Source organism: Schistocerca serialis, chromosome 12 (genome assembly GCF_023864345.2).
Source record: "Schistocerca serialis cubense isolate TAMUIC-IGC-003099 chromosome 12, iqSchSeri2.2, whole genome shotgun sequence".
Lineage (NCBI taxonomy): Eukaryota > Metazoa > Arthropoda > Insecta > Orthoptera > Acrididae > Schistocerca > Schistocerca serialis.
Window position 1 is genome coordinate 9196406 of NC_064649.1, and position 13645 is coordinate 9210050.

General features: G+C 46.9%; 1 protein-coding gene across 1 annotated transcript in view; it reads right to left on the reverse strand.

Moving 5' to 3' along the window:
* Positions 1–584: 584 nt before the first annotated feature.
* LOC126428242 (synaptic vesicle glycoprotein 2A-like) overlaps positions 585–13645 on the reverse strand; it is a 71928-nt gene continuing 58867 nt past the window's right edge. The window contains exons 10-12 of the mRNA XM_050090157.1: positions 11909–12068; positions 7134–7261; positions 585–780 (exon numbers count right to left, since the gene is read on the reverse strand). Coding sequence (XP_049946114.1) covers positions 719–780; positions 7134–7261; positions 11909–12068 — 350 coding nt within the window. The 3' untranslated portion in view covers positions 585–718. The remainder of the gene's footprint in view (positions 781–7133; positions 7262–11908; positions 12069–13645) is intronic.

A 13645-nucleotide genomic window follows, 5' to 3' on the forward strand; every position in this document is an offset into this window, starting at 1 on the left:
CGACGGTAGCATCAGGAGGAGTTTAAAAACAGCGTGTTCGACAGCACTTTTAAAATCAACAACCAGAAAACGCTTGCGCGTCAGTGATAATTTTAAACCTTTCTCTAGAACGGGTAAACCGGCTCAGTGAGGCTGATCGAGGTGTAGCATTAAACTCCAAGCCAAATTGCAGGCAGTTACAAAAAGAAATTCCTAGTCAAGCAGCATCGTCCAGCAGTCCCAAGTACCGTCTTTTCTCGAAAGAAGAAAAGGAAACGTGGCAGGCATTTTCAGAATTACAACTTTCGTAAAGAAAAGTTTCCTCAAAAGCCAAAATGAAGACTTCTGGAGCGAACACCTCAGCCAGTGGAAGCCAGGTTATCCCTCGTTGCAAAAAATGTGTTCCATTAAGGGCTGAACACCCAGAGAAGTACTAAAACCATTACCATATTGCATGGTTCCAACTTGTATCTTTTCGAGGTGATAATGAAGACTGTATATACCCAATGGCCAGGTAAATAAACAGTTGTCTCTTCTGTTGTATAGTCCGTCGGTGTAAGGAAATGAAAGCTTCTCTAGTGACACACAAAAAATGAGACGAACACTTTCGTTGGAATGTTTTATTCCATAGCTACAGCAGTTAAGTTTTGGATCTGGCGAGAAGGCACACATAACAAAGACTTCGGATACAGACAAGGTGTTCTTAATCGTATTGTTCCAGATGGAGGTCCAGTGGTCGTCATTGGCGAAGTTTCTTCATCTTTTCTTCAGATGGCAGCAGCAGCGACAAGAACCCACACACTGCGAAAGAAAATGAAAAGGTCTCGAATTAGTGTCTGGATATGACCAGCAAAAATATACTTCGCGCCAAGAGTGGTGCAGTGAGATAGTTAATATGCTGCTATTGGATAACCCATTCAGCCGCTTTATTGATAGTATTTAGTTGACATATTGGCTTTCTAAATTTTACAATTTCAACTTCAGACATGCCAGTGGCAGTCCAACTCAACCTCAACAACGAAGTACCCTGATCTCCCATAACAATAATCCAAGCCCATAACTATAGACCAAGCCGCGAGCCTTGAATTACACTGAACAGTCAAATAAACTGGTACACGTGCTTAATATCGTGTAGGACTCCAGGCAAACACATAGAAGTGCAGCAGCACGACGTGGCATGCTCGACTAATGCCTGAAGTAGTGCAGATCCTGCAGATCTGTCCATAAATCCGTAAGAGTTTGAGGGGGTGAAGATCTCTTCTGAACAGCACGTTGCAAGGCATCCCAGATATGCTCAATAATGTTCACGTCTGGGGAGTTCGGTAGCCACCGGAAGTTTTTAAACTCAGGAGAGTGTTCCTGGAGCCACTCTGTAGTAATTCTGGATGTGCGGGGTGTCGTATTGTCCTGCTGGAATTGGCCAAGTCCGTCGAAATGCACAATGGATATGAATGGATGCAGGTGATCAGACGGGATGTTTAGCTACATATCTTCTGTCGGAGTCGTATCTAGATGTTTCGGGGGTTCCATATCACTCTAAATGCGCACGACCCAGACCATTACAGAGCCTCCACTAGCTTGAACAGTCCCCTGCTGCCATGCAGGGTCCATGGATTCATGAGGTTGCCCCCATATGTGTGCACGTCCATCTCCTCGATACAATTTGAAATGAGACTCGTCTACCAGGCAACATGTTTCCAGTCACCAACAGTCCAATGTCGGTGTTGATGGGCCCAGGCCAGGCGTAAAGCTTTGTGCTGTGCAGTCATCAAGGGTACACGAGTGGCCCTTCGTGTCCGAAAGCCCATACCGATGATGTTTCATTGAACGTTTCGCACGCTGACACTTGTTGACGGACCAGCATTGAAATGTGCAGCAATTTGGGGAAGGGTTGCACTTCAGTCACATTGAACGATTCTCTTCAGTCGTTCTTGCAGGATCTTTTTCCACCCGCAGCGATGTCGGAGATCTGATGTTTTACTAGATTTCTGATGTTCATGTACACTCGTGAAATGGTCGTACGGGAAAATCTCCAATTCATCGCCACATCGGAGATTCTGTGCTCCATCACTGGTGCGCCGACTATAACACCACGTTCAGACTCACTTAAATCTTGATAACCTGCCATTGTAGCAGCAGTAACAGAACTAACAACTGCACAAGACACTTGTTGTCTTATGTAGGCGTATTCTACCTGTTTACGTATTTCCGTATTTGAATAGACATGTTTGGACCAGTTTATTTGGCGCTTCAGTGTAAATGAAACTGTATTGTTCAGGAGACATCTATGATGTTTGTACGCAGACTGAAGCAATGAATGAAAATTTGTATCAAGCCGCGATTCAAACCTGTTCAACAGTGGGGTGCTATTCCGGTACACTTGGAGATCCCCTGCAATGCGTTTCGAATTTGGAGGGAACACCAAGTGAACTGAAGCGTCAATGAGAATGTGTATGGAGGAGAGAGGAGCGCTAGGGAAGGGTAGTCCATGCGGCTGTGCACAGCCACTGTGCCAGAGTGGCGTAGTGCTTAGAGAATCTGCGTAGTGAGCAGGAGACCCAGTTTCGAATCCCAGCCTTGGAACATATTTTCATTCGTCCCTTCAGTCTGCGTACACACATCAGATTCTACGTCAGTGTCTTTTAATCGGTCCACGTGACCTGTAAGTGACATCGGACCCGCATGCCGATACTGGCAGGTTACGTCTACAGGGCTCCGTATGGCAATCACTGGATAACTGTTACTTTGGAACTAAAGTTTACTGCATAATGTGAGCTTACCACAATGTACAGAGATCACTTATAAGGACTATTGGCAAGTGATACATTGATGCGACCGGAAGACCTGCGCGAGCTATCAGTACCTATCGGCTGTAATGTTAAAGCTGAAGACTGAGGCGGCTGTGCGTCCAGAAGTGGGATCACCTGTGCCGGACTCAGTTAATTGAACTCTTCGGAAAAAGGGAAATCCGAAAGAACCAGCACCGAAGCACAGTAATGTATTTTATTCTTCGAACACAGTTAACAATACTAGAACGTACGTAAGGCAGAGGCACTGCTCAAAAATTCAAATCCTGCTGATAGTATACTGCTCTAACTGCGGAAAGGCGGGACGCAAAAATGAGAAGTTTTACATCACTGGCCCGAAATCTACTTTGACAGATTCGGCGCATCTATAAATGTCGTCGAGGGAACTGCCTGTTCAAAGAAAAAAATCGTGGGGTTTCTTAGGCTAGGATATCTCTTCTTCACCTTTGCCTCACTTGGGAACAGGCATCATATCCTGCGTGACCTATTTCTGAGTGCATCACGAAACTATCCGAAGTGTAATCATAGCGTGTAGGCTTTCACGGCCGGCGTCTTCAGTAATTAAAACTTCCGGGCTAAGAGGCCGTGGTCCAATAGTAGAAATACTTCTCCCTGACGTTTCGTTGCCAGCTTCGGGCAACATCATATGAGGTGAGTCTACGACTGGCTGCTAGGCCGTGGAGGTCCTGTTTATATAGAGCGCGTAGAGGGCGCCACCACTCGTCACGTGTTGTCAACAGTAAAACTATCTCTGGCTGGCGTCATTACTCTCGATCGAAGGTAATCGATTGTCACACCTCTGGTACAGAGTCGATCGCCATATCTTATCTAGCTTCAAGCCTTCTTCTTTCCTGTTAGAATTATTGTGGTGTTTAAAAATCTCTACAGCCTCTCTATACATACGTGCATAATAATGCGATGTCTTAGCTAGCACGCTCGTCTCACTAAATTTTATTTCATGGTCACCCGTTTCAAAAACATGTTCCGCTACAGCCGATTTGTCCGTGTGTCCCAGTCGACAGTTCCTTTTATGTTCAGTTAGGCGAGTATTGATACTTCTTTTTGTGGTTCCAATGTAAACCTTCCCACAACCTTCCGTGTAGTTGTGGGAAGGTTTACATTGGAACCACAAAAAGAAGTATCAATACTCGCCTAACTGAACATAAAAGGAACTGTCGACTGGGACACACGGACAAATCGGCTGTAGCGGAACATGTTTTTGAAACGGGTGACCATGAAATAAAATTTAGTGAGACGAGCGTGCTAGCTAAGACATCGCATTATTATGCACGTATGTATAGAGAGGCTGTAGAGATTTTTAAACACCACAATAATTCTAACAGGAAAGAAGAAGGCTTGAAGCTAGATAAGATATGGCGATCGACTCTGTACCAGAGGTGTGACAATCGATTACCTTCGATCGAGAGTAATGACGCCAGCCAGAGATAGTTTTACTGTTGACAACACGTGACGAGTGGTGGCGCCCTCTACGCGCTCTATATAAACGGGACCTCCACGGCCTAGCAGCCAGTCGTAGACTCACCTCAGATGATGTTGCCCGCAGCTGGCAACGAAACGTCAGGGAGAAGTATTTCTACTATTGGACCACGGCCTCTTAGCCCGGAAGTTTTAATTACTGTATCCGAAGTGTGCTCGTCTACCTTCAATGTGTCACCGCAGAGAAGGGTTAGCTGGTTACTTTTTGGTATAAGTAATATTTACAAAAGGCTGGGACAGGAGAGTAGTTTGTGTAGAGACTCATCAAACCAGTCATAAGACTGATGACTAATACACTACTGGCCAGTAAAATTGCTACACCAAGAAGAAATGCAGATGATAAACGGGTACTCATTGGAACTCCTGGAACAGCTAAAAAATTAAGCAAATTCCAGTGTTACATTGTTGAGTTTCTTTATTTAAACTTACGACTTATCGCCTGAATATGTATTTATATTTCATTTTATCTGTTTCTACTATCGTGTTATAATTTAATGTATTGACTCGTTCCATGACCATGGAGACTTCTCCTTAATTTGCTCCCACGGAACAATAAATAAATAAGTAAAAAACAATATTAATACACGGCTGAAGGCCTGGCACAGTACCTGCGTCCAAATGAAATGACCATCACAAACAACAAACATTGGTGCTCAGAAGTGTTCCAAGGGTCGGCCTGGGGAGGAAACTCTAACCACAGTTTAGGTGAGACAGACAGCCAAGCGTAACACTAAACGATCGGGTTGCAGCACGGCCTACGGACGGCTGAAGAACCAACCAACAACCTAAACGAATCCCTCTCTCCCAACCGACCAACTGCCCACTCCAGTACGCAGACAGCATTTATCTTCTCAGTGGAAATCACAGAACCTACACACGGTTCCACGTAAACACACTTGCACAAGAACTCGAACAATCGTAAGAGCCATCACTGTGGAACCAGAAGGACGAACCAGTTCGACACACAGAGAGTTTCCACAAGCGGTCGGCGACCAAATACACGTCCACCGATGACACGACAGATGAACGACCGACCCAGGTCGTTCCCACTCAAGTTACGTGTGTCGGCAAGGGTCGGGTGAGTCTTGGCTGTCCGAAGCTGACTGCAGCTCCAACCCGACTCAACTCCATGTCCGTTCGGAACTCGGAGACACGGCGACCCGGGCACACTGGCTCGGACACAACTGTGCAGAAGTAACACTTGCCCATTGGCCACCTGACATCTCTGCACAAGGAAGGAACCGACCTACGTCCGGCAAGATGACCAACTGACGAGGCCCAGAAACGGTCAAAAGCCCAAATACACGTCCCCCGATGGGACGGCCGACCGAACTACCAACCAATTGTCGTTCCCGTTCCTGTCTCCTTCCGTCGGACAGTGCACGTGTGTCGCCAGCGGTCGGCGGGTACTGGACTGGCGCTCCGTCCCCGACTTCACTGCTGCTGCGTCCGGACTGAGCTCGCCACTGAACTCCAGACACACGACGACCAGTCAATACTATCGGTCGCTCCAGAGATGGTACGACAGTGCACTTATCGATAAGCGCTGCTGTTGCCACTCACGGGCAGTTAAGCCAGCAACTTAGTGACGTCAGTAAACCGAATAAGAAACGAGACGGCAGTACCTCAAGGACAAGATGTTAAACAATAAACGGTACGAACACGGGCCGCGCACGGCTGTGTACCACATTGATTTCTGCGGTTATTTCAGGAAGTGTTGCTTATCTGTTCGCACAGACAACTCTATGCTGATGCCGCTGCTCTCGGTCTTATGTTATGTTATGTTAACCGGGGGCCTAGAAACGACGGAGAGGCTCCGTCCTCGCCTCAGCCGCAGTGGTCCACAACCCCACGACGGCTACCGCAGTCCACTTCACCCCTCCGCCGCCCCACAGCGAAGGCAGGGTTATTGTGCGGTTCGGCTCCCGGTGGATCCCGCAGGGAACGTCTCACACCAGACGAGTGTAACCCCTATGTTTGCGTGGTAGAGTAATGGTGGTGTAAGCGTACGTGGAGAACTTGATTGAGCAGCAATCGCCGACATAGTGTAGCTGAGGCGGAATAAGGGGAACCAGCCCGCATTCGCCGAGGCATATGGAAAACCGCCTAAAAACCATCCACAGACTGGCCGGCTCACTGGACGTCGAAACAAATCTGCCGGCCGGATTCGTGCTGGGTACCGGCGCCCCTTCCCGCCCAGAAAGCCGTGCGTTAGACCGCACGGCCAACCGGCTCTCGGTCTTAGTGAAGGCTGTGGTGGTGAGAACCAACGCCTGAATTGTGGTGTTCTCGTCACACAATTTCACACTGTGGATGTCGGAATACTGAATTCCACAATTGAATTCCGAAATGCAGTGCCCCGTGCGTCTAGCTCCAACTATGATTTCGTGTTCAGAGTCTGTTAATTACCGTCTTGAGCGCATAATCACGTCTGAAACCTTTTTACATGTATAACCTGAGTGTAAATGACAGTTTCACCAATGCTCTGCCTTTTTATACCTCTTGTACGCGATACCTCCACCATCTCTTTATGTGGACACCTCTATCTCGGGACTCTTTGTCATGCCAGTGTAATGTATACTGTCGATTTACAATGACTACTGGTAAGTTATAAAGTGCTGCTAACTGAGAAGTGTGTGCTGTATTACACTGGGTGTTCAGTTAGTGTAAAAAATGTTTTATGACAATACTGCCGACAATATCTAGGCGTCCCTAACCCCTCTCCCTAGTTTATGCAATTTCAGTGTGAACCAGTGTGCTCTGTGGTCAGTAGCGCTTCGTTCAGGATTCACACAGACTGGCTGTTAAAGCGCCATTGCAGCTGCCCAGACGGGGTTTAGTTATACTCACACACAACGTATCCTCCCAGGATGGAGACGGCGACGACGCAGCTGGAGTCTATGAGGGCGCCCAGCATCAGGGACGTGACGAAGGTGCCCAGGCGGCCGAAACACAGCGACAGGCACACCGCCATGGCTCTGCGGAAAGGTCAGGAAGTGAAGTCAGTGTACGTCCCTCTGAAGAACTACGAGTACTGTGCGCCTACTCCTATTTCAAAGACTTATTAAAACTAAACTGCACTACTGGCCATTAAAATTGCTACACCAAGAAGAAATGTAGATGATAAACGCGTATTCATTGGACAAATATATTATGCTAGAACTGACATGTGATTATATTTTCAAGAAATTTGGATGCATAGATCCTGAGAAATCAGTACCACAAACAACCACCTCTGGCCGTAATAACGACCTTGATATACCTGAGCATTGAGTCAAACAGAGTTTGGATGGCGTGTACAGGTACAGCTGCCCATGCAGCTTTAACACAATACCACAGTTTATCAAGAGTAGTGACTGGCGTATTGTGACGAGCCAGTTGCTCGGCCACTATTGACAGAACGTTTTCAATTGGTAAGAGATCTGGAGAATGTGCTGGCCAGGGCAGCAGTCCAACATTTTCTGTATCCACAAAGGCCCGTACAGGACCTGCAACATGCGGTCGTGCATTATCCTGCTGAAATGTAGGGTTTCGCAGGGATCGAATGAAGGGTAGAGCCACGGGTCGTAACGCGTCTGACATGTAACGTCCACTGTTCAAAGTGCAGTCAATGTGAACAAGAGGTGACCGAGACGTGTAACCAATGGCATCCCATACCATCACGCTGCGTGATACACCAGTATGGCGATGACGAATACAGGCTTCCAATGTGCGTTCACCGCGATGTCGCCAAACACGGATGCGACCATCGTGATGCTCTAAACAGAACCTGGATTCATCCGAAAAAAGGACGTTTCGCCATTCGTGCATCCAGGTTCGTCGTCGAGTACACCATCGCAGGCGCTCCTGTCTGTGATGCAGCGTCAAGGGTAACCGCAGCCACGGTCTCCGAGCTGATAGTCCATGCTGCTGCAAACGGCGTCGAACTGTTCGTGCAGTTGGTTGTTGTCTTGCAAACGTCACCATCTGTTGACTCAGGGATCGAGACGTGGCTGCACGATCCGTTACAGCCATGTGGATAAGATGCCTGTCATCTCGACTGCTAGTGATACGAGGCCGTTGGGATCCAGCACGGCGTTCCGTATTACCCTCCTGAATCCACCGATTCCATATTCTGCTAACAGTCATTGGATCTCGACCAACGCGAGAAGCAATGTCGCGATACGATAAACCGCAATCGCGACAGTCTACAATCCGATCTTTATCAAAGTCGGAAACGTGATGGTACGCATTTCTCCTCCTTACAAGAGGCATCACAACAACGTTTCACCAGGCAACGGCGGTCAACTGCTGTTTGTGTATGAGAAATCGGTTGGAAACTTTCCTCATGTCAGCACGTTGTAGGTGTCGCCACCGGCGCCAACCTTGTGTGAATGCTCTGAAAAACTAATCATATGCATATCACAGCATCTTCTCCCTGTCGGCTAAATTTCGCGTCTGTAGCACGTCATCTTCGTGGCGTAGCAATTTTAATGCCCAGTAGTGATTTAACGTCCCGTTGGCCACGAGGTCATCAGAGACGGAGCACAAGCTCGGATTAGGGAAGGACGGGGAAGGAAACCGCCCGTGCCCTTTCAAAGGAACCATTCCGGCATTGCCTTGAGGTGATTTAGGAAAATCACGGAAAGTCTAAATCATGACCGCCAGACGCCGGTCTGAGTCGTCGTCCAGTGTGCCAACAGCTGCGCCACCTCGCTCAGTATGACCACTTGCCTAATAGCGTTTTGGGTTGCCTCTGGAACGTAATACATCACCGATTCTACGTATCACGGATCCGACAGTTTGCTGGTAGGCTGTGGAGATGTGTGGCACCGGACTTCTACGCGTATATTTCCATGAACAACGGCTTGTTGATTTGTGCGTTGACACCCGATGGCGATGCAGATGGACTCCATAGGATTCACATCTGGAGAATTTTGAGGGCAAGATATCAAGTGAGTTCATTCTCATGTTCCTCAAACCTCTATAACACGGTTTTGGTTCCGAGACAAGGACAATTATACCGCTGAAAGATGACTTGGACGTCGCGGAAGGAACGCAGGTGGTTCGCAGGTGTTGGCGTGTTTTGATTACTACCACAGGTTCCATGCAAACGCAGGAGAATGTCTCCCATAGCATAATACGGCTCCCATCAGCTGTGCACGTTTAGAGCCTCGTTTGCGTGGATGATGACGTCTGCGGAGACGATCATTGACCTGGTGTAGCAAAAACGTGATTCGTCTGACGAGGTGACACGTTTCCATTGATCCATGGTCCAGTCTCGACGTTCCAGTGGACACCGCAATCGTGATTAATGCTGTCGATGGGTCCATATGTGAAGACGTAGTGGTGGTCTGCTGTGGAGCTCCGTGTTCAACAATGTGCGATCAACGGCCTGCCCCGAAACACTTGTGCGCGCACCAGCACTGTGCTCTTTCGGAAGAGATGCCACAGATCGCCACATGTCCTGTTTTACAGAGCAGACAAGCCTCCGAAGCCCACGTTCTGTGAAGAGTCGTGGACTTCCAACCATTTTGCGCCTAATTGTAGTTTCGCTGTCCTTCTACCTGTTTCCGCAGATGCTGACAACGTAAGCACGTGAACATACGACCAACTACGGCGTTTTCGAGATACTTGTTCACGGGCTCTGTTTAGTAATGGTATCACTTTTGTCAAAGTCGATCATGTCAACAGAGTTCCCCATTTGCGGCCCGTGTCGTCGCTAGAATAATTCCCCATTCGTCATTGGTCCACTTATACATTTTCCTTACCGCGTCATGTTCCCATAACGCCACCAGACAACATCCCACCTCGTGGTGGGCAGTGGTCAAATGTTTTGGCATAGCCGGCCGGAGTGGCCGAGCGGTTCTAGGCGCTACAGTCTGGAGCCGCGCGACCGCTACGGTCGCAGGTTCGAATCCTGCCTCGGGAAAGGATGTGTGTGATGTCCTTAGGTTAGTTAGGTTTAAGTAGTTCTAAGTTCTAGGGGACTGATGACCTCAGCAGTTAAGTCCCATAGTGCTCAGAGCCATTTAAACCATTTTTTTTTTTTGGCATATCAGTGCAACACAAAACATCATTACTAATTTTGTAAATGTTAGTAATGCACTTAACAATGAGGTTCTGCTTTTATAGCAGTTCTTAAGAATAAAATGATTCATCTGGATAGAGAACACAGTCAGATCAGGTCGATTAAATAACTAGGCATAACGTTGCAAAGCGATGTGAAATGGAACAAGCACGTAAGGACGGTAGCAGGGAAGAAGACTGATCGACTTCGGTTTATTGGAAAAGCTCTAGAAAGGTGTAGCTCCTCGTTGTGGGACATCTGCACCGAACCAGAGCGACCTATTATTGAGTACTGTCGAGTGTTCGGGATCCCCATCAGATCGGATTAAAGAGAGATATAGAAACGATTCAGAGGCGGACTGCTAGATCCGTCAGCGGTAAGTTCGATCAACAAGCTAGTATTCCGGAAACGCTCCGTGAACTCAAGTGGGAATCACTGGAGGGAAGACCACTTTCTTTTCGCGAAATACTGTAAAGGAAGTTTAGACTAGCGGCATTTGCGGCTGACTGCAGAACGACTGTACTAGCGCCAACGTAAATTACTCTTAAGGACCACAAACATAAGATATGAGAAATTAGGGCTTGTAAGGAGGCAGGGGTAGGAAACTGCCCCTAAAAGGCGGAATTATCAGCAGTGGTCAATGGTATGGGGGTGCAGAAGGTAGTGGAAACCAGAGCATTAAAGACATTTTGTGAGCATCCACAGGACATGTGGCCGGTAATCGAAAAGAATGGACCGCGCGGGACTATCCGAGCGGTCTTGGGCGCTGCAGTCATGGACCGTGCGTCTGGTCCCGGCAGAGGTTCTAGTCCTCCCTCGGGCATGGGTGTGTGTCTTTGTTCTTAGGGACAGATGACCTTAGCAGTTAAGTCCCATATGATTTCACACATTTTTTGAAAAGAATGTCATGATGATCTCTTCATTGGCAAAAGATTCCAGGCAAGCCCCCATTCGGATCTTCGCGATGGGACTGCCAAAGGGGAGGTGACCATGAAGAAAACATTGAATAGACAACGAATGGCTAACGTTCTACGAGTCAGAAGTTTGAACGGAGTAGGGAAGCTAGAGAATCTGAAGTTTGAACGCAGCAGGGAAGCTAGAGAATCTGAAAAGGGGAATGCGAAGGCTCAATCTAGACATAGTAGGGGTCAGTCAAGTGAAATGGAAAGAAGACAAGGAGTTGTGGTCAGACGAGTATAGGGTAATATCTCAGCAGTTGAAAAAGGTATAATGGGAGTACGATTCGTTATGGATAGGGCGGTAGAACAGAGAGTGAGTTACTGTGAGCAGTTCAGTGATTGGATAGTTCTCATCAGAATCGACAGCAACATACTAGGTAGTCAGAAAGTGGCCAGCATTGCAGTTTTGATGGTCATGCAAAAGGCCGCTTCACATCCATGTGTTCGATGAAACTGTGCGTGATTCCACTAATTTTTCCAGGTCATATTGTGTGTGTGCTGACGTATCACACAACAAAAGATGTTAACGCAAAGCTGCCTTCAATAAATCTGCACCGTTCCTTCTACGTCAGAATGGAAGGAAGGTGAACAGCGCACGGACACGTGGAGCGTCTCACCTGAGGTACGTGGGGACAGCATCGACGACGACGATATTGACGACGGACACGCACGTTCCGGAGAGCACCACGTACGCCATCGGCAGCAGCAGGATCTGCAGCTCCGTCTGGGCCCAAAGCACGGCGACACCGCACAGCCCCGATGCTATCAGGCTGACGGCTGCAACACCAAAGTTCGTCTGTGTACACGGACGTGTGGGAGTACGCCCTGTGCGTGTTTGTTTTCCAGAATAGCTGCTGTGGAACATGCGGAGCAATCTCAGCTGTTAATGGGGCACCTATGACTTTACCATAACATGCGACCCACTACAGGGTGTCTCACAGGAAGCAGCAAGTTTTCAATCGGCCGACCTCACGATACGTTGTTGGGTTCGATTTTTTATGTTTTATTTAATATTTTAGGAAGACAGTCTCATCTGATGAAGGTTTCATAGATTGTAATCGGTCATAAAATAAGAAAAAAATTCCGATCAATGACTTTGTTGAATCCTACAAATGGTACATATTTTCAGTCACTTTATATCCTGTAGTTATTTTTAACAAAAGATGTAGAATTAAAACTACTTTTATTTGGTGTGATGGACCTATGCCCTCCTGTGGCACAGAAGGACTACGACTTCAGTCCAACCTTATTACAATTGTTCGGTGGAAATCAGTAATGTGCTAAATGCCAAAAATGTTTTTTTAGTTAGACCCGAAAATCAAAGATAAGTGCCGTTGCCAACATGAAAAGCTGGCTGAGCGCCAGTAGAGCATATAAGACCCGAAAGATGGTATGAGTGGTATGTGGCGCCCTCTGGTGAAGCTCAAGAGGGACCAGTGCGACCTTTGTCTGCCACGATACAGTGCAGCCACACTCCATTGTGCGCAGTGACACGAGAAGAGGAAGAAAGAAGGGAGAATGAATTCATGATGAAAGCAAGTATCTTAGAAGTGAAGAGAAACTTGACGTGAACAAGCGGCAGTGAAATTGCTTCGTGCCTTCATAAAGCACTCAGCAGACCTTATCGTTGCAGGAAACGAAAGTTGGGTCGGAGACAGGTCTGATGAAATAAATCATAAATTGTTGATCTCTTGCCATTCGTTTGCGTCATTTGACAGAGGTTTTGGCCAGACTGAAAGATGTAAGAAGCAGGAAGAATGTAAGTAGGGGAGACCGGGGACAAAAGCAACATTTTGCATATTGCATATTTTTATTATCTCCCTATAAACTTTTGAAGCAAAAGGAACTAATGTGTATGTTCTCTGAAGCTCTCCTAAAAGAAATGAATTTAGTTTCCACAAAATTACATATATTTGGTATTTGTAAAACTAATTTTAAAGCATCAGTGTACCTGTTACTTTTGTCCTCGTTACTGGGGACAATAGTAATCAGGTAGGTTACGAAAGTTACATAATAAGTAGAGCCACATATTACTACCTAAAGGACTCATACAGTAACGTAAAGTACATTACCATTACAAAACATTAATTAATTCGCTTCCAATTATTATATTAACTGAAATAGCAATTAATAACACCGAAAGAATTCAGGATTTATGAGTAAATGTTCAGTGAGTCAAAAAAAGAGAAAAGTAATGCATTTCTTAGTCCTATTCAGATTCACAATTGTGGCACGAAACCAACCCTTAAATTCCCAACACTGAACCCACTTCTCTTTGGAACGACTGTGGCAGAAAGGATCGACGCATACAAGGCAGTAGCTGTCGTTGTCTCCCGATGATGATTCTTCAGCTT